General features: G+C 37.3%; 1 protein-coding gene and 1 long non-coding RNA gene across 2 annotated transcripts in view; both read right to left on the reverse strand.

Moving 5' to 3' along the window:
• Window positions 1–15,648: 15,648 nt before the first annotated feature.
• Window positions 15,649–16,665, reverse strand: GPR20 (G protein-coupled receptor 20; the record flags this gene model as incomplete). Its single annotated transcript, XM_053715955.1, has 1 exon — window positions 15,649–16,665. A coding segment is annotated over one exon (1,017 nt), but the record flags the coding sequence as incomplete, so codon positions are not given.
• An 11-nt stretch (window positions 16,666–16,676) lies between these two features.
• The window catches only part of LOC128659632 (uncharacterized), a 117,309-nt gene continuing 112,151 nt past the window's right edge, over window positions 16,677–21,834 (reverse strand). The window contains exons 2-3 of the long non-coding RNA XR_008402446.1: window positions 18,007–18,164; window positions 16,677–16,722 (exon numbers count right to left, since the gene is read on the reverse strand). This is a non-coding gene — a long non-coding RNA (uncharacterized LOC128659632). The remainder of the gene's footprint in view (window positions 16,723–18,006; window positions 18,165–21,834) is intronic.

Below are 21,834 nucleotides of genomic sequence, written 5' to 3' on the forward strand. Positions count from 1 at the left end.
CTAATCTTTCCATTGTAAATTGAGACTTGTCGGGGAGTGGGCTAATCATTCTATTGTAAAATTAGATTTGCAGTGTTTGGGAGTGGGCTAATCATTCTATTATAAAATTAGATTTGCAGGGTCAGTGAGTGAGCTAATCTTTCTGTTGTAAAATGAGACATGTGGCGTTTGGAGTGAGCTAATCTTTCCATTGTAAAATTAGACCTGCAGTGTCGGGGAGTGGGCTAATCATTCTATTGTAAAATGAGATTTGCAGTGTCAGGACTTGGCTAATCTTTCTATTGTAAAATGAGATTTGCAGTGTCGGTGAGTGAGCTAATCATTCTATTGTAAAATGAGATTTGCAGTGTTGGGGAGTGGGCTAATCGTTGTATTGTAAAATGAGATCTGCAGTGTCTGGGGTGGGCTAAGCTTTCTATTGTAAAATGAGACCTGCAGTGTTGGGGAGTGGGCTGATCTTTCTATTTTAAAATGAGACATGCAGTGTCTGGGGTGGGCTAAGCTTTCTATTGTAAAATGAGACCTGCAGTGTTGGGGAGTGGGCTGATCTTTCCATTGTAAAATGAAACCTGCATTTTTAAGAGTGGGCTAATCTTTCTATTGTAAAATGAGACCTGCAGTGTTGGAAGTTGGCTACTCTTTCTATTGTAAAATCAGAACTGCAGTGCCGGGTGTGGGCTAAGCTTTCCATTGTAAAATGAGACCTGCAGTGTCATGGAGTGGGCTAATCATTCTATTGAAAAATGAGAACTGCAGTGTCAGGGAGTGGGCTAATCTTTCTATTGTAAAATGAGAACTGCAGTGTCAGGGAGTGGGCAAATCTTCTATTGTAAAATGAGAACTGCAGTGTCAGGAGTGGGCTGATCTTTCTATTATAAAATCAGAACTGCAGTGTTGGGGAGTGGGCTAATCTTTTAAATTGTAAAATGATAGTTGCAGTGCCGGGTGTGGGCTAAACTTTCCATTGTAAAATGAGACCTGCAGTGTCATGGAGTGGGCTAATCTTTCTATTGTAAAATGAGAACTGCAGTGTCAGGGAGTGGGCTAATCTTTCTATTGTAAAATGAGAACTGCAGTGTCAGGAGTGGGCTGATCTTTCTATTATAAAATCAGAACTGCAGTGTTGGGGAGTGGGCTAATCTTTTAAATGTAAAATGAGACCTGCAATGTCCGGAGTGGGCTAATCCATCCATTGTAAAATAAGACCTGCAGTGTTAGGAGTGTGCTAATCTTTCCATTGTACAGTGAGAACTGAAGTGTCAGGAGTGAGCTACTCTTTCTAATGTAAAATGAGATCTGCAGTGTCGTCTGTGGGCTAATCTTTCTATTGTAAATTGAGACCTGCAGTATGAAGTGTGGGCTAAATTTTCTATTGTAAAATGAGACCTGCAGTGTTGGAAGTGGGCTAATCTTTCCATTGTAAAATGATACTTGCAGTGTTGTGGCGTGGGCTAATCTATCCATTGTAAAATGAGACGTGCAGTGTCGGGGAGTGGGCTAATCTATAAATTGTAAAATTAGACTTGCAGTATTGGGGAGTGGGCTAATCTATGCATTGTAAAATAAGATCTGCAGTGTCGAGGAGTGGGCTAATCTTTCTATTGTAAAATGAGACTTGTAGTGTCAGGGAGTGGGCTAATCTATCCATTGTAAAAAAAAAGATTTGCAGTGTCGGGAAGTGGGCTAATCTATCCATTGTAAAATGAGACCTGCAGTGTTGGGGTGTGGGCTAATCTTTCCATTGTAAAATGAGACTTGCAGTGTCAGGAGTGGGCAAATCTTTCTATTGTAAAATGAGACCTGCAGTGTTGGGGAGTGGACTAATCTTTCCATTGTAAAACAAGACTTGCAGTGTCAGGAGTGGGCTAATCTTTCTATTGTAAAATAAGACTTTCAGTGTCAGGGAGTGGGCTAATCTTTCTATTGTAAAATGAGAACTGCAGTGTCAGGATTGGGCTAATCTTTCTATTGTAAAATGAAACTTGCAGTGTCAGGGAGTGGGCTAATCTATCCATTGTAAAATGAGACTTGCATTGTCAGAAGTGGGCTAATCTTTCCATTGTAAAATGAGACTTGCAGTGTCGGGGAGTGGGCTAATCTTTCTGTTGTAAAATGAGACTTGCAGTGTCAGGGAGTGGGCTAATATATCCATTGTAAAATAAGATTTGCAGTGTCGGGAAATGGGCTAATTTATCCATTGTAAAATGAGACCTGCAGTTTCAAGGAGTGGGCTAATCTTTCTATCGTAAAATGAGACCTGCAGTGTTGGGGAGTGGGCTAATCTTTCCATTGAAAAATGAAACTTGCGGTGTCAGGAGTGTGCTAATCTTTCTATTGTAAAATGAGACCTGCAGTGTTGGGGAGTGGGCCAATCTTTCTAATGTAAAATGAGAACTACAGTGTCAGGAAGTGGGCTAATCTTTCTATTATAAAATGAGACATGCAGTGTTGGGAGTGGGCTAATCTTTCTATTGTAAAATGAGACCTGCAGTGTTGGAAGTGGGCTAATCTTTCTATTGTAAAATGAGAACTGCAGTGTCAGGAGTGGGCTAATCTTTCTATTATAAAATGAGACCTGCAGTGTTGGAGAGTGGGCTAATCTTTTCATTGTAAAATGAGACCTGCAATGTTGGCAGTGGTTTCATTCCTTCCATTGTAAAATGAGACTTGCAGTGTTGGTGAGTGGGCTAATCTTTCTATTGTAAAATGAGATTTGCAGTGTTGGTGAGTGGGCTAATCTTTCTATTGTGAAATAAGAACTGCAGTGTCAGGAGTAGGCTAATCTTTCTATTGTAAAATAAGACCTGCAGTGTCAGGAGTGGGCTAATCTTTCTATTGTAAAATGAGCCCTGCAGTGTCAGGAGTGGGCTTATCTTTTTATTGTAAAATGAGACCTGCAGTGTCAGGAGTGGGCTAATCTTTCTATTGTAAAATGAGACCTGCAGTGTCGGGAAGTGAACTAATCCTTCCATTTTAAAAACAGACTTGCAATGTAGGGAGTGGGCTAATCTTTCTATTGTAAAATGAGACCTGCAGTGTTGGAAGTGGGCTAATCTTTCTATTGTAAAATGAGAACTGCAGTGTCAGGAGTGGGCTAATCTTTCTATTATAAAATGAGACCTGCAGTGTTGGAGAGTGGGCTAATCTTTTCATTGTAAAATGAGACCTGCAATGTTGGCAGTGGTTTCATTCCTTCCATTGTAAAATGAGACTTGCAGTGTTGGTGAGTGGGCTAATCTTTCTATTGTAAAATGAGATTTGCAGTGTTGGTGAGTGGGCTAATCTTTCTATTGTGAAATAAGAACTGCAGTGTCAGGAGTAGGCTAATCTTTCTATTGTAAAATAAGACCTGCAGTGTCAGGAGTGGGCTAATCTTTCTATTGTAAAATGAGCCCTGCAGTGTCAGGAGTGGGCTTATCTTTTTATTGTAAAATGAGACCTGCAGTGTCAGGAGTGGGCTAATCTTTCTATTGTAAAATGAGACCTGCAGTGTCGGGAAGTGAACTAATCCTTCCATTTTAAAAACAGACTTGCAATGTAGGGAGTGGGCTAATCCTTCCATTGTAAAATGAGACCTGAAGTGTTGGGAGTGGGCTAATCTTCAAAGTGTAAAATGAGACCCGTAATGTCATGGAGGGGGCTAATCTTTCCATTATGAATGAGACCAACAGTGTTGTTGAGTGGGCTAATCTTTCCATCGTAAAATGATACCTGCAGTGTCGGGGAGTGGGCTAATCCTTCCATTGCAGAATGAGACCTGCAGTTTAGGGGAGTGGGCTAATCCTTCTATTGTAAAATGAGACCTGCAGTGTCAGGAGTGGGCAATTCTTTCTATTGTAAAATGAGACCTGAAGTGTCAGGAGTGGGCTAATCCTTCCATTGCAGAATGAGATGTACAGCGTCGGGGAGTGGGCGAATCGTTGTGTTGTAAAATGAGAACTGCAGTGTCAGGAGTGGGCAAATCTTTCTATTATACAACACTGCAGGTCACATTTTATAATAGAAAGATTAGCCCACTCCTGACACAGTTCTCATTTTACAATAGAAAGATTAGCCCACTCCTGCAGGTCTCATCTATCCATTGTAAAATGAGACCTGTGGTGTTGGGATTGGGCTAATCTTTTCATTGTAAAATGAGACTTGCAATGTCGGGGAGTGGGCTATTCTATCCATTGTAAAATGAGACTTGCTGTGTCAGAAGTGGGCTAATCTTTCCATTGTAAAATGAAACTTGCAGTGTCAGGGAGTGGGCTAATCTATCCATTGTAAAATGAGACTTGCATTGTCAGAAGTGGGCTAATCTTTCCATTGTAAAATGAGACTTGCAGTGTCGGGGAGTGGGCTAATCTTTCTGTTGTAAAATGAGACTTGCAGTGTCAGGGAGTGGGCTAATATATCCATTGTAAAATAAGATTTGCAGTGTCGGGAAATGGGCTAATTTATCCATTGTAAAATGAGACCTGCAGTTTCAAGGAGTGGGCTAATCTTTCTATCGTAAAATGAGACCTGCAGTGTTGGGGAGTGGGCTAATCTTTCCATTGAAAAATGAAACTTGCGGTGTCAGGAGTGTGCTAATCTTTCTATTGTAAAATGAGACCTGCAGTGTTGGGGAGTGGGCCAATCTTTCTAATGTAAAATGAGAACTACAGTGTCAGGAAGTGGGCTAATCTTTCTATTATAAAATGAGACATGCAGTGTTGGGAGTGGGCTAATCTTTCTATTGTAAAATGAGACCTGCAGTGTTGGAAGTGGGCTAATCTTTCTATTGTAAAATGAGAACTGCAGTGTCAGGAGTGGGCTAATCTTTCTATTATAAAATGAGACCTGCAGTGTTGGAGAGTGGGCTAATCTTTTCATTGTAAAATGAGACCTGCAATGTTGGCAGTGGTTTCATTCCTTCCATTGTAAAATGAGACTTGCAGTGTTGGTGAGTGGGCTAATCTTTCTATTGTAAAATGAGATTTGCAGTGTTGGTGAGTGGGCTAATCTTTCTATTGTGAAATAAGAACTGCAGTGTCAGGAGTAGGCTAATCTTTCTATTGTAAAATAAGACCTGCAGTGTCAGGAGTGGGCTAATCTTTCTATTGTAAAATGAGCCCTGCAGTGTCAGGAGTGGGCTTATCTTTTTATTGTAAAATGAGACCTGCAGTGTCAGGAGTGGGCTAATCTTTCTATTGTAAAATGAGACCTGCAGTGTCGGGAAGTGAACTAATCCTTCCATTTTAAAAACAGACTTGCAATGTAGGGAGTGGGCTAATCTTTCTATTGTAAAATGAGACCTGCAGTGTTGGAAGTGGGCTAATCTTTCTATTGTAAAATGAGAACTGCAGTGTCAGGAGTGGGCTAATCTTTCTATTATAAAATGAGACCTGCAGTGTTGGAGAGTGGGCTAATCTTTTCATTGTAAAATGAGACCTGCAATGTTGGCAGTGGTTTCATTCCTTCCATTGTAAAATGAGACTTGCAGTGTTGGTGAGTGGGCTAATCTTTCTATTGTAAAATGAGATTTGCAGTGTTGGTGAGTGGGCTAATCTTTCTATTGTGAAATAAGAACTGCAGTGTCAGGAGTAGGCTAATCTTTCTATTGTAAAATAAGACCTGCAGTGTCAGGAGTGGGCTAATCTTTCTATTGTAAAATGAGCCCTGCAGTGTCAGGAGTGGGCTTATCTTTTTATTGTAAAATGAGACCTGCAGTGTCAGGAGTGGGCTAATCTTTCTATTGTAAAATGAGACCTGCAGTGTCGGGAAGTGAACTAATCCTTCCATTTTAAAAACAGACTTGCAATGTAGGGAGTGGGCTAATCCTTCCATTGTAAAATGAGACCTGAAGTGTTGGGAGTGGGCTAATCTTCAAAGTGTAAAATGAGACCCGTAATGTCATGGAGGGGGCTAATCTTTCCATTATGAATGAGACCAACAGTGTTGTTGAGTGGGCTAATCTTTCCATCGTAAAATGATACCTGCAGTGTCGGGGAGTGGGCTAATCCTTCCATTGCAGAATGAGACCTGCAGTTTAGGGGAGTGGGCTAATCCTTCTATTGTAAAATGAGACCTGCAGTGTCAGGAGTGGGCAATTCTTTCTATTGTAAAATGAGACCTGAAGTGTCAGGAGTGGGCTAATCCTTCCATTGCAGAATGAGATGTACAGCGTCGGGGAGTGGGCGAATCGTTGTGTTGTAAAATGAGAACTGCAGTGTCAGGAGTGGGCAAATCTTTCTATTATACAACACTGCAGGTCACATTTTATAATAGAAAGATTAGCCCACTCCTGACACAGTTCTCATTTTACAATAGAAAGATTAGCCCACTCCTGCAGGTCTCATCTATCCATTGTAAAATGAGACCTGTGGTGTTGGGATTGGGCTAATCTTTTCATTGTAAAATGAGACTTGCAATGTCGGGGAGTGGGCTATTCTATCCATTGTAAAATGAGACTTGCTGTGTCAGAAGTGGGCTAATCTTTCCATTGTAAAATGAGACCTGCAGTGTCGGGAGTGGGCTAATCTTTCTATTGTAAAATGAGACTTGCAGTGTCAAGGAGTGGGCTAATCTTTCTATTGTAAAATAAGATTTGCAGTGTCGGGAAGTGGGCTAATCTATCCATTGTAAAATTAGATCTGTGGTGTTGGGAGTGGGCTAATCTTTCCCTTGTAAAATGAGACCTGCAGTTTCAAGGAGTGGGCTAATCTTTCTATTGTAAAATGAGACCTGCAGTGTCAAGGAGTGGGCTAATCTTTCTATTGTAAAATTAAATTTGCAGTGTCGGGGGAGTGGGCTAATCTTTCTATTGTAAAATGAGCCCTGCAGTGTTGGGGAGTGGGCTAATCTTTCCATTGCAAAATGAGACTTGAAGTGTCAGGAGTGGGCTAATCTTTCTATTGTAAAATGAGACCTGCAGTGTTGGGGAGTGGGCCAATCTTTCTGTTGTAAAATGAGAGCGGCAATGTCAGGAGTGGGCTAATCTTTATATTATAAAATTAAACCTGCAGTGTTGGGAGTGGGCTATTCTTTATATTGTAAAATGAGAACTACAGTGTCAGGGAGTGGGCTAATCTTTCTATTGTAAAATGAGAACTGCAGCGTCAGGAGTGGGCTAATCTTTCTATTATAAAATGAGACCTGCAGTGTTGGGGAGTGGGCTAATCTTTTCATTGTAAAATGAGTCCTGCAATGTCGGCAGTGGTCTAATCCTTCCATTTTAAAATGAGACTTGCAGTGTCGGTGAGTGGGCTGAACAGGGACATTCCTTGGGCAAGTTCCCTCAAAGGTCTCACTATATTCAAAGGTTTTGCAGTCATAAGTTTTTGTTATAAATTAGACTCAATGTTGTTTCCGTTTTAGGCCTACTTAAAGCCAAAGGTTATGACACTGAAACTTGTTTTTTCCAGCCTTGCTAATTGTAATGACTTTATATAAGTACATTTTGTACTAGGCAAACAAGCTTTTGCTTTGCTTATTAAAGGGACAGTCTAGTTAAAATTAAACTCTCATGATTTAGAAGGGCATGCAATTTTAAACAACTTTCCATTTCACTTTTATCATCAAATTTGCTGTTTTCTTTTTGTATTCTTTGTTGAAAGCTAAACCTAGGTAGGCTCATAAGCTAATTTTCTAAGCCCTTGCAGGCCGCCCCTTATTTCAATTAATTTGGCAGTTTTCACAGCTAGAGGGTGTTAGTTCATGTGTGCCATAAAGATAACATTGTGACCACTCCTGTGGAGTTACAAATGAGAGGGCACTGATTGGCTAAATGCAAGTCTGTCAAAAGAACTGAAATAAGGGGGCGGGCTGCAAAGGCTTAAATACAAGGTAACCGCAGAGGTAAAAAGTATATTAATATAACTGTGTTGGTTATGCAAAACTAGGGAATGGTTAATAAAGGGATTATCTATCTTTTTAAACAATAACACGTTTGTAGTAGATTGAGCCTGTCGTATATTCTTTAAACAAACATAATTTATCATTCGGACCCAGAAATGTTGGAGTTGACGTTATTAAAGTTGTTATAATTTTCACCTATTGGCAAGAGCCAACTACTGACAGAAATTGGATAATTCATCTAATTAAATCTATGTTCAGAAAAAGTTGATTTCTTTGCTTGGAGCATAGTTGTACAAATGCACCAATAACATTTAAGGAAAATGTATTCTACTTATTAAAGTGTCATGTAATGCGCACACTGCACAGTTTATTACTGGTGACAGTAGACTAGAAAACCATTGTCATATTACTGTGCAGAGCTACTCAGACAAACACAACATGCCTTTTGCTATGCTTCCTGTTACTACACAGTAATTCCAAATTGTGCAGTTAATGTTAACAAAACATGCTTATGTACAGCACGGGTAAAACAAAGAATGTGAGCCTTCTGTACAAGTGACTGCAGTCTGTGAGAGACATAGTATAAGTTAAGGATAAAATTAAATTATCATAAAAGGAAAAGCCTTATAAGCAGAGAGTGGTAAAATGTCAAATTCAAAGCAAGAACGTTATTAAGCTTTAGACATCTAGACTAAATTGCAACTAATTATGACCAATTTTTGTTAATTATGCAAATCTACTGTATTTACTGGTCCTTTAAAGGGACTCTGAACCCAAATTTTTTTCTTTCGTGATTCAGATAAAGCAGGTAACTTTCTAATTTACTCCTATTATCAATTTTTCTTTCTTCTTTTGCTATCTTCATTTGAAAAAGAAGGCATCTAAGCTAAGGAGCCAGACACTTTTTGGTTCAGAACTCTGGACAGCACTTGTTAATTGGTGGGTGAATTTATCCACCAATCAGCAAGAACAACCCAGGTTGTTCACCAAAAATGGGCCGGCATCTAAACTTAAATTCTTGCTTTTCAAATAAAGATACCAAGAGAATGAAGAAAATTTGATAATAGGACTAAATTAGAAAGTTGCTTAAAATTGCATGCTCTATCTGAATCACAGAAGAAATTTTTTGCGTTCAGTGTCCCTTTAAGTTTTGCTCAAACGCAAACCAAAATACCATTGTAAAATGTAACATTTTAAAACCTGAAATAAAGTGTAATTAAAAGTATAGCAGAGAACTACATGCAGAACGTCACTACTTGTGCTCCATTGGTTTAGCACTCGAGTGAGATCCAGTATGAGTTTTACTGCACGTCCCTATAGAAGTCTCCTATTTGAAGGATTTAGAGACACGCAGATGTTAGCGCACATTACACTATGGCTTGAGTGATTAAAAAATAACTTTGGACTTGTAATAGAAACACTATTAATTGCGCTCAAGTGATTTTAACTCAAAAAAGAACTAATATTTTTGAGCTACACTTGCGATCTATTAAATTAAAGGATCACTCAATGCAGTAGAAATACATAATTAAAAAGTACATAATAAAAAGACAATGCAATAGCGCCTACTCTGAATTTCAAATAAACATTAGATTTTTTTTTCTGACACATGTTATTATTTTCTCTTATTTCCCTGCCCCCTGTATCATGTGACAGACATCAGCCAATCACAGACTAGTATATGTATACTCTTTGAGATTGCGCACATGCTCAGTAGGATCTTTTTCCCCAAAAAGTGTGAATATAAAAAGATTGCGCAAAATTTGATAATGGAAGAAAATTGGAAAGTTTCTTAAAACTGCTGCTCTATCTAAATCATGTAAGTTTATTTTGACTTGAGTGTCCCTTTAACTGCATAATATGTTAAATTTGCAAACAAATTGTCACCTTGAGGGAGATCTGGGGGCTCCCACCCGCTCCTACCCGCCGATCGTGCTTGTATAGTGACAGGCATTCCGGGGCTTCATGTTTTGCATGGTGAGGTCACGTGCAATGACCCGATGACGTCACCGTGCAACTTTATTGAAAAATCACGAAAAGTATAAGGAAAGGGGGCATCTAAGCAGCTACAGACCACCAAAACCCACCATTGGAAAGGCAATCTCCTAACCTTTCCAACGGTATAAGTCTTGGGGATCTGAAAAAAAAAGTAAAAAATATATATTTAAAAAAAAACTCAAATCAGCTTAGCACCCAGGTGGAAAAGTGCTTAGCACTCAAATGGTTAAAGTATGCATAAGAACTGATTGCACAGACAGAAAAAGACTTGCAAAGCTACAAGTGAATGCAAGGTAAGTATGCTAAAAACAAAATAATATTAAATGATAATGATTTTGTAATATCTCAAATGTTTAAAAAGTCTGTTCTTAAAGGGATATGAAACCCAAATTGTTTCTTTCAGATAGAGCATGCAATTTTAAGCAACTTTCTAATTTATTCCTATTATCAATTTTTCTTTGTTCTATTTGTATCTTTAATTGAAATGCAGGAATGTAAGCTTAGGAGTTAGGCCCATTTTTGGAAAGAAAACATTTGGGCTTCATATGCCTTTAAAGATACATTTCTGTCATCAGAAGGAAAAAACAGAATGTAAACTTGTATTCATCACGTGTGCTCCAGCTGTAGTGTTGTCTTCAATAACACACAGCACCTTGGAAAGAGGAACAGATTTGAACTCTACTTTTACTCCAGGTGTTATGGCTTGTGATTATTTCTACCATCTGATGATCAGTCAAAAACATTTCTTAAAGTGACAGTAACACCTTGTAGTTACAAGACATTTCTGTTGTTATAGAATAACATATCAGCCAAGTCTAAACATTTTAAAAACAAATGAACATACTTATTACTACAATTATTGTTCAATAGCCAAATTCCACCCATATTTATCTTATTTGGAGCAGACCATCTGGGCTTTAGTCTGTAGACAACAAGGCTAGCCAATGTCATAAAGTTTGTATACAATGAATTGTTTTTCAGTTGTTATCAGTTAAAGCCAATTAGGGAAATATATGTAGCATGGTTAACCTTTGAGAAGTCAGCAAGGTGAATTTCAAGTTCAAAACCACAATTTTCAGTGCTAAATCACATGAAAGGAGACAAAATAAATAATGAAAATATATTTCAAAGTTGTTTCATTGCTTATAATTAAACATTTTGAATAGAAATTTCAAGCTGTTTGGAAGCATTAACAAACACTGTTCATTGCTGGGATCAAGATGTAGTGACAACATTTCTAACATCTACTGTCTCTTTAAAAGAATTAAAAACTATATCTATTAAATTTGAGCTTAATGAAAACACATGGGGGCCGATTTATCATTGTGTCAATCTTGACACATTCGCTGGAGTCAATACGCTCGCCAGACATCGCTGCCGCAAATCTACATGCAACAGCCTTATTTATTAAAAAGTCTGTCAAAAACACGTGCGTCAAGCATGGCGCGATGAGCATTACATTTCAACATTTTACAATCTTGACGCTTTGTTAACTACAGTGGATCAACTTGCGTCTAATTTGACGTGCGATTCCAGCGTATTATAAGTTGAAGCATTGATAAATCGGCCCCTACATGTGCATAGTCAAAATGTGTCCTACCCCTGCTCTCGCTTCACCTGTCAATCACCACGAAGATAAAAGTTGTGGAGAGGTTAAGAAGCTGCGATTCTGTGACCGGTGATTCTTACATTGTAGTAATCAGGTCCACATGAGTGACCCCACAAGAACTCTAAAGTCCACATGAGTGACCCCACAAGAACTCTAAAGCAGCATCAATACTGACTCAAATAGTCGTCCTATGTCACTTTTTTTCGACTACGTAACTTTAGCTTTTGTGACTTTCTATGAATTCCTGCAAAATCCCCTTTCAAAGCTCATGGAACATCATTTTTATTATATTGTTTACTTGTTTAACCAACATTTCTTGTGATGTCATATTTGTAATGCTGACAATTTTGCTAATTAAGACAACATTTCAAGTGGATTTTATGATTGATAGACCAGGTGGAGTAAGCAACACAGTGCAGAGCTTACACAGAGAAGGTTCTCAGCTTTAATTTCATCATTGTAAAACTGTTGTCCTGTACAGTGGTGTCACAATAGGAATATTAAGCGCTATACCTTTAAAGGGACACTAAACCCATTTTTTTTTTCTTTCATGATTCAGATAGAGCAATTTAAGCAAATTTCTAATTTACTCCTATTTTCAATTTTTCTTCGTTCTCTTGCTTTCTTTATTTGAAAAATAAGTCATCTAAGCTAAGGAGTCAGCTAATTTTTGGTTTAGCACACTGGACAGCACTTGTTTATTGGTGCTGTCTAATCAGCAAGTGAAAAAGGGTGTGTGTACAAGCGCTAAGGTAATCCCCAAGCTGTATCCAAACAGAGATCCTAACCAACCTCCAAAAAATATGCACAAGTAGTAAGAAGTGAATACAGCGCCAACAAAAGGCCAAGGGATAAATATACTCACAGAGAGATAAAAGAAGATTATTTAATGAACCATGTTAAAAAGCATCAGTAATAAAAGACTATATATAAAAAATGTAAAAAGCACATATAAATAAAATTACAAATACAGGAATATCTTACAGAAGCGGCTCAAAGGGCCAAAGCTGATAATTACAATAAAAACAGAGGTAATAACAGGTGATCAGTGTGAGTGGTAGACCAGAATAAGAGTGTATACTGATAAAACAGAATTAGCCTAAGTACAACTGTAGCAAGTGCATCAAGCAAAAAACTAATAAACAATAATACAAACAATAGTGTTCAAAATTAGTGTTACAAAAATAGTGTTCCAAAAAATAGAAAAATGCACTGCAGTGCAAAAAAAGGGGGTAGCAAAATAATTGTATAGATACAATCAAATAGTGAGTGAGTGCAAATGGATATAAAAATGCTAGCTACTTAATCCAGTGAGGTTAAGATATAATTAAATAAAATACACAATATGCAATAACATAAAAAATAAAATACACAATATGCAATAACATAAAAAATAAAAAATAATAAAATATAAAATATAATCCAAAAAAGTGTTCAAAAAGTTGATCAACAAATGTTAGTGAAGAACAAAAATAAGTCAATCAAAACTAAAAAATGGAAAAAATGGGTGATGAAAAGCAAGGTGAAAGTGAGGAAATTGATTCCTTCCAATGTTAATTGATTCAGCTACTTCAGCAACCACACTCAGGAATTTGGATCTGTCAAAGTAACTAACATTGGAAGGAATCAATTTCCTCACTTTCACCTTGCTTTTCATCACCCATTTTTTCCATTTTTTAGTTTTGATTGACTTATTTTTGTTCTTCACTAACATTTGTTGATCAACTTTTTGAACACTTTTTTGGATTATATTTTATATTTTATTATTTTTTATTTTTTATGTTATTGCATATTGTGTATTTTATTTTTTATGTTATTGCATATTGTGTATTTTATTTAATTATATCTTAACCTCACTGGATTAAGTAGCTAGCATTTTTATATCCATTTGCACTCACTCACTATTTGATTGTATCTATACAATTATTTTGCTACCCCCTTTTTTTGCACTGCAGTGCATTTTTCTATTTTTTGGAACACTATTTTTGTAACACTAATTTTGAACACTATTGTTTGTATTATTGTTTATTAGTTTTTTGCTTGATGCACTTGCTACAGTTGTACTTAGGCTAATTCTGTTTTATCAGTATACACTCTTATTCTGGTCTACCACTCACACTGATCACCTGTTATTACCTCTGTTTTTATTGTAATTATCAGCTTTGGCCCTTTGAGCCGCTTCTGTAAGATATTCCTGTATTTGTAATTTTATTTATATGTGCTTTTTACATTTTTTATATATAGTCTTTTATTACTGATGCTTTTTAACATGGTTCATTAAATAATCTTCTTTTATCTCTCTGTGAGTATATTTATCCCTTGGCCTCTTGTTGGCGCTGTATTCACTTCTTACTACCTGTCTAATCAGCAAGGGCAACCCAGGTTATGAACCAAAAATGGGCCGGCTTCTAAACTTACATTCTTGCTTTTCAAATAAAGATAGCAAGAGAATGAAGAAAATTGATATTAGGAGTAAATAAGAAAGTTGCTTTAAATTGTATGCTCTATCTGAATCATGACAGAAAACAATTGGGTTCAGTGTCCCTTTAAAATAGTTGTAGCAAAGTCCTAAATGTGTAATTTTGTAATTTGAGTGGCAGCTAGGTGTTGAAAGTGGTGCCTTTTCCAGTATGACTACCGCCAGTAACAAATGGCACTGCTCATGTTGACCCAAGAGGTTAAAACATTGCTTTTTATGTGTTTCTGGCTGGCAGATAAGGGGTGCTAGATCACAATACCGACATTATCCTACAACTGTCGCTATAATAAGCAGCAGCTCCCAATGTTCCTGATCATGCAGTTTTGTTGAAACAGTTGTACAACATTTGTAGAAGAAAATGATTCTCCACAGTGAGTTAACCTCCCACCAAAGTAACGGGAAATGTCAAAAACATTAATATGACTTCTGTAATCTTGATTGGTCAGTCTATTTAACCAGTGAGGATTGGAATTTTTGAATAGAGGAATGAATTGGCACAGGCTCGCTTGTAGGGTTAATTATGGTGGGGCAAATCAGTGATAGGTAAGGTTTAATTGAGTTAGGGGACGGGAAACAATGAGGTTAGAATTCAATTGTGCTGTTGCAGCTGACAAGGATTTAATTGTAGTGTAGTTGGCTTATACACTCCTGTAGTCGGTCATAGCATCCATCAAAAATAGCTAATAATTATGAGCTGAATATAATGAGCTGTCATTAAATAATAGTGCTGTGAGTTTGGTCATGATCAGTGTTCCCTCTAAGGCTACATTTTGTGAGAGGCCTAGCAGTGAAACTGTTAAAAAGGGAACCATAACTTGCAGTCTGCATTGTGTAGTGTTTGCTAACTGTAGGGTGTGGTTCTCTAATTAACTGTTTCACTGCTGGGCCACTCACAAAATATGGTCTTAGAGGGAACACTGGTCATGATGTTAAAATGAGAAATATGCTGTAAGTAGCGGCTCCTTATAGAATCATAGAATCAGCCTCTTGTTTTGCAACAAACAAAGCATCTTTCTAAGTCGCACACCCTTTCATAGAAACACATAACCTTACATGATAAGGCTTCATCCTCATTTAAGAGTTAGCCAGACTTTTAATCTATCTCTTACACAAATTTGCATTAAATCATTCCACAGAGACCCTGTAGAATACGTTATATCAAACAGTAAATGCATCAACATAGTACTTTCTTGTCAGTGAAATTAACTGTTGTAACAATAGAAATAAGATTATTTAACCTGAAAAGTACTGTTTACTTATACTGATAATAAAACTATATAGCTGACATTTTTTTCAATGACAGAGTTGTCTTGTTTGAAATACACAGTTTGTTTCTTATAGTCAGATAAATAATAACGGAATTGCATAGTGCCTTCTTATACAAAATGTGCTCAATTACAAACCTAATTTTTACAAAAAAAGTGTTACCTGCTTTTTCAATGAAAACAAAATAATTTAATGTAAATATGCATCAGATAGGCATGGTGATGCATAAATATTAAAAACAGAAAAGTTATATAAAAATGTATTATATTCATAAAGTCATCATTGGCTTTCCTATTTTTTCATAGGCCCAATGTCTCTAATTTTTGGAAATAGATTCATGTTCCGTGAAACATGTTTTTGTCTCCAAAAAAGTCATTTTAGTACAGTACGTATCAGGATGTATTTCATACAAATTGTTTAAGGTCTTAATATGCTACATCCATTTTCCAGGGTAACTACAGCTTAGCAACCCCGTCTAGATGAGATTGCTGCTTTGTAAAGGAAGATTCACTATTGCATTTGATATGGCTGTTATCGTCCCAGATCCTTTGGAATTTTTATGAAGGCTAACAATGTCCATACTCATTTGCTCATGTTGGTGTTTCCTGAATATGCTTCTCATAGTTGACTGAAAGTTGTTGGTGACAAAGCAATACACTATAGGATCCATACAGCTGTTTAAACTGCTCAGTGTTACTGTGACATGGTAGACAATTAGACTGACATCTCGGTCCATAGATGGTTTCAGACAGGTAGCCACCTGGCCAACATGGAAGGGCGTGAAACAGACTGTAAAGATCACAAGCACAGTGATAAGGAGCTGGATAGCTTTTATACGCCTCTCACGACTTTGGTTCATTAAAGTTGATCTGGACAAAGCCCACATGATCCTTAACGTGTAGAAGGTTATAACAATGAGTGGAACAAAATATTCAAAAACGGTTAACGAAAACAGCTGGAAAAGGCAACATGAAGGATGGTTTATTGCAGCAGTCAAGATGGTAAGTGTGACCACAACAGCAAAGGCCCAGATACAGACGCATATCCCCTTGGCATAATTTGCATTTCTCCACCTGCGTGATGCTTCCACCTGCACAATAGCCATATAACGGTCTACACAGATGCAAGTCAGAAAGAGTATGCTGCAATACATATTAACAAAGTACGTGAAAATGTGCACAAAGGAACAGTTTACACATTTTTCTCCACTGTAATACATAATGATACGTGTCGGCAACGAGAGTCCCACAAGCAGATCAGTTACAATCAGGTTTATTGTATAAATGACAGATGTGGTTTTTGTCTTGGTTCGAAAGCAAAACACATAGATTGCCAAGCTATTCAGTACAATGCCCACCAGGAATATTAATGTGTTGACGGTGATAAGAGCAATCCAAAGGCCATAGAAGTCTTTATGCAACTTATCATCAAGATGTGATATTTGGTTTACGTATGGCGTTTCAGTTGTGTATGAATAGTTGCTGTCCAGTGTGGTGTTTTTGTGAACATACGAAGGCGTGAAAGTGCACTCCATTGCTTCTCAAATAACCTGCAAATAAAATAAATATGAGTTAGCAGTCATAGTGCTGATGCTATAATAGAGTATTTCTGGGACTCATGTTGACACTGCATACACCACTTAGAATAACAAAGGGTTAGGGTAGACTGACAATCCTAACGGTTCCTTCCTTTTTTCCTACCTTTCCCCAACTCCTTTAAAAAATTAGATGGGTAATTCAAATTCCAGGGGATAAATAAACATACAGGAAAACTGGAAAGAATAAGGAGCTAGAAGAGTCAGGGATGTTTACTTGTAGGGTATATACTAGGGATGGGCGAATGTGTTGAAAGTGCAATGGTCGAACAAAAAATCTTGTGGGTATTCGTTTTGGACAATTAAATGTTGATAAGAAGGACTATACATTAAAATTTGGTTACTTTAGCTTTCGAATGGTCATAATTAGATTGAATATCCATATTCAAAATTTTGATTCTAACATTCGATTTAATAGTTCAATAGTTCATGTGGTAGGAAATTTAGTAAATTGATACATAATAGATACAAATATATGGATTCAAATTTTTCTATTTTGAATATTGCATAATTCGAATATTGCATTTAAAGACAGCCTTAGAAATACTATTACATTAAACAAATGTTAGAATGTTGTTCAAACATTCAAAATTCAAAAGCAACAAATTAATGTGTTAAAATGCGTTTCATTTTTCAAATGTTGCAAAAAAATCGCCCATCTTTAGTAAATACAGGGAATTCATTTTTTTATATACTTTTGTATAGATCTGTTTTATTTATTTTTTAATAATTCCAGTGTGCTCTAATGTATTCTTCATTATTACTTAAAAAACAAAAAACTGTACGGCTAACTCATGTGGGGCATTCTCTGTGTCATTTGGGCTAGCAGCACTCAAATAAATAAAATGTAATATAAACTGGTAACATTCATCGTAATGAGATAAGGATTAGGGATGGGTTTCAAAGGGGCATTCTGATATCAAAACTAAATACTATATTTTGTTTGCATTTTATTTTTGAAAAAATATATTGAAAAGTCCCTTATCTAATTGTCCTGGCCTGGGCTGCCCATGACCACAAAGGAGGTAGCTCTCAAACCAATGCTATACCAAGGGTCAGTTGGGATTTCTGTTAACAGATTGCTGAAAAGTTTTAACTATAAAGCACACCCCTGAGGAAAGATGCTCAAAAGCAGCTGTTATATATTAACCTAATGAGAAATCTATCCCTGTCTGTAAGTGTAAGGTCCCTACAAGCTATAACTGATACACAACACAGCCAATCAATAACATACTCTACCTTACTTGCTTCTTAAACAGAATGCAATAGGAGGATGCTGGGAATCGTTGTGAAGTTGGGCAGCAGTGAAAGACTGGCACCCTGGGAGCATGCAACATAGAACTTGCATGGAGCCCGGCAGTGTGCCCAGCAGGCAGGATGTTACCAGCTAGAGAAACCTGCAGATGAGGGAGAGACATTGGTTGGTACAATGACATTGTCAACACAGAAACATTCAGCACAAGCTACAAAAGGACACATTATTATAGCACACGTTACAGATACTTCTGTGTGATACCATTTATTACAAATATATAAATATATTTCTGATACCCACGTATTGTTTAGCTCACTAAAATATTGACTCAATGACATGAATAATATTTGTCCTAGAAATATATAACACTTAGCAATATATAGTAGCTGAGCAGATGGTGTAAATGTGTTAACCTTAAAATCAGGAGGGCCAAAGTGATAAGACTGGAGTGTAAGGGCTTATACTCCAGTCCTATCACTTTGCCCCTCCTGGTTTTAATCCTCTAGACCTATTTTGGCTTGATGAAACAGCCTATGAACTGAGAAATGCGTCACCTGTTATTTTTAATAAACCATTTTTTATACAATTATCATCCCTGCAGTTCTGCTCATTTGTTTTATGTTTTATTTTTCCACACTGTTGGAGACTCTACCCCCCCTTCTTGGAGAACATTGGGCTACCAGTCAGCTGGGAGGCTGTGAGTTCCCAGTCTGCTCCTATAGCACTAGGCGGTGCGTCTTCTTTGTAATTATTTGGCTAATGATTTTTCTATCACACCTTATTCAACCTGTGCTAGGCCATTGGGTGTTTTTGTTCATTATATTCCAATCACATGGAAGTGACCTATCCTTCTTGGAGATTGACCGGTGACCAGTCAGCTGGGAGGCTGCAGTATCCCAGTAGGCGTATATTGCACCTGGAGGGACAGCCTATTTGTGAGTATCTCATCTTCACCTACACACTACCATCCGCTGCTACTTCTGTGCTAGGCCATGGAGCGCCCCTGTCTCTTGCCTTTTTTCCCCACACCTTTATTGCCAACTTCCTGGTTTTTCCTAATCAACACTGCTATATTAATATACTTTTAACCTCTATGATTACCTTGTATCTAAGCCTCTGCAGACTGCCCCCTTATCTCAGTTCTTTTAACAGAATTGCATTTTAGCCAATCAGGGCTGACTCATAAATAACTCCACAGGAGTGAGCAAACTATTATCTATATGACACACATGAACTAGTGCTGTCTAGCTGTGAAAAAACTGTCAAAATGCACATAGACAAGAGGCAGCCTTCAGGGGCTTAGAAATTAGCATATGAGCCTACCTAGGTTTAGCTTTCAACAAAGAATACATACAGAACAAATCATGTTTTATGATAAAAGTAAAATGGAAGGTTGTTTAATATTGCATGCCCCATCTGAATCATGAAAGTTCAATTATGACTAGGCTTTCCCTTTAATGGTAAATTTTATTTAATAATATTGCCACTCTACATTGGGATCTGTGGACAACAGTTTAAGTGACCATGATCTTTTCTTGTCAAGCTCCCTTGGGACAGAGATCTAAGCTACTACAGTATTAGGTTCTGTTATTTTACTCCCTATTTATTTTAGATATTGCTTTAGTGTGTATTTGTGTTCTGTTAATTATTTTTCTACATAAATGCACTATGACTCTTTGTTTATAATAAATATTCCTTTATTAAATTTATTCCTTTATTAAGTTTTTGCCTCTAATTATCTGTGCCACATTACCAAAGAGAATAGTATAAACAGTATTGTGTTTTTTTTTAGATTGATTTTTGCCATAATGTGCTTTTGGATTTTGGATCTTTTAGTCTGGGGTTTTCCTTAGGATTTTCCATATAATAATCTTAAAGTGGTGGCACCAAAGATAGTTTAGTCTAGGTAGCATTAAAGGGAAGTTTGGGCATTTTTCTGTGTCTAGTACAGATGAGTGTTTGTTAACCCTTGCACCCACTGAACTAAATCACAGGCTTGCTTGGAGTGGCTTGACGGTGACAAACTGGTTAAGGTAGAAATGGTTGGTTAACCCTTTCTAGCGACAGTTGCAAGGTAGGTTAAACCCGTGTATGTAACACCAGGTCTCACAGGCACATTGGAATCTAGGTTCAGTAATAATTTCTACATTAAAATGTCCCTTTAAAATCACAATCATAAATTAGGCCAGGCCACTACACCATACTGATAGTTCCAAAACGGCAAAACGATTTGTCTTGGGGTTAGGAAGTGTCTTTTGTTTCCTACATTTCCATGCATTCTCTGTTAAAAACTGACAGTAAGCAATAACAAATATTCTGAGATACCTCACTAAAAAAATGGAAAAACTCTCTTTTTGATTAGGCTTTCTGAGAGGTTGAATGGGATGCTGAGAAACAGTTGCCTTCTCATACAGAGGACAGAGGAGTAAGAGACCTTGTTCATGGCAGCTTTCTCTAACTGTCTGCAAACCTACACTAACAGTGGAAGAATCCCTGAAACCTGAGGTAATAGTGGGAAGGCTCTCTGTTATTGGTAGTGGGTGAAAGAAACTTATATTGAGGCTTCTGGAAAGAGAAACTTTGCTGGGGGGAGCTATGTTAGCAGGGAGCAGGGGGCACACTTTAAACAGTAAATACAATACTGCCAATACAAATCAGACTACCCTACTTTCAGCGCATACTATCTCACAAATGCTTCTATTTTTGTATGCATGTATTTTACTGTTATAGTTTTGTGTTTTTTTTTGAGACGATTTCACCACCTTTCAGTTTGCAAGAAGAAACAGTGAAATGTTTAGAGAATACTTTGAACCTGGCAACAAAACTTCAGCTACGTTCATGGAATCCCCCTGTTCAGCCCACTAGCAGAGGAGGGGAAAACTAACTTTACAATGACGAAAACAATATGCTTTGAATTTTGTACTTAAAAGTATGAGTTTTACAGCATTATTTGCATCAGCAGTGTAGTTTTATTATGATTTCTACTGAGTGCCTTAAATAGATTTATTCCTGTGTATTTATTTTCAATACAAATTTGAATGCTGTTACAATGTTAAAGGGACATGAAGCCCAAGAGGCCGAATTATCAAAGGTCTTGCCAGCAGGGGGTGTCAATCAACCCAATCGTACTCGATCAGGTTGAATTGTGGCGATTCCTGTTGGCCTCATCAGAGTAGGCGGACAGGGTTATGGAACAGCGGTCTTTAGACCGCTGCTTCATAGCTGCTGTTTCTGGCGAGTCTGAAGACTCGCCAGAAACACGGGCCCACAAGATCCATATGGAACTTGATAAATGGGCCTCCAATTCTTTTCTTTCAGTAATCAGAACAATTTTAAACAACTTTCCAATTGCTTCTTTTCTCAAATTTGCTTCAGTCTCTTGATGAGCTGAATATACAGCAATGCACTACTGAGAGCTAGCTGAACACATCTAGTCATCCAATCACAAGAGACAAATGTGTGCAGGCACCAATCACCAGCTAGCTCTCACCTCTCCTAGTGTAGGATATGTACATATTCTTTTTTTAACAATTGATACTAACAGAACAAAGCACATTTGAAAATAGAAGTGAATTTAAAAGTGTCTTAAAATGACCTGCTCTATCTGAATCGTGGATGTTTCTTTTTGACTTTCTCATCCCTTTTATGTGATTTAACGATTTTTACTGCAGCTTTTTATTTCAATATTTCATTTATCAGTTTCATCTATTTTTGAAATGACAATTTATTTTTGAGTCCTATTGTAATGCATCCATATCCTTCGCATACTTACTATTGTGTGAGACTCACTATTCTTAAGGTAAAAACTGCCT

This window comes from Bombina bombina, chromosome 5 (assembly GCF_027579735.1).
Source record: "Bombina bombina isolate aBomBom1 chromosome 5, aBomBom1.pri, whole genome shotgun sequence".
In the NCBI taxonomy this organism is placed as follows: domain Eukaryota; kingdom Metazoa; phylum Chordata; class Amphibia; order Anura; family Bombinatoridae; genus Bombina; species Bombina bombina.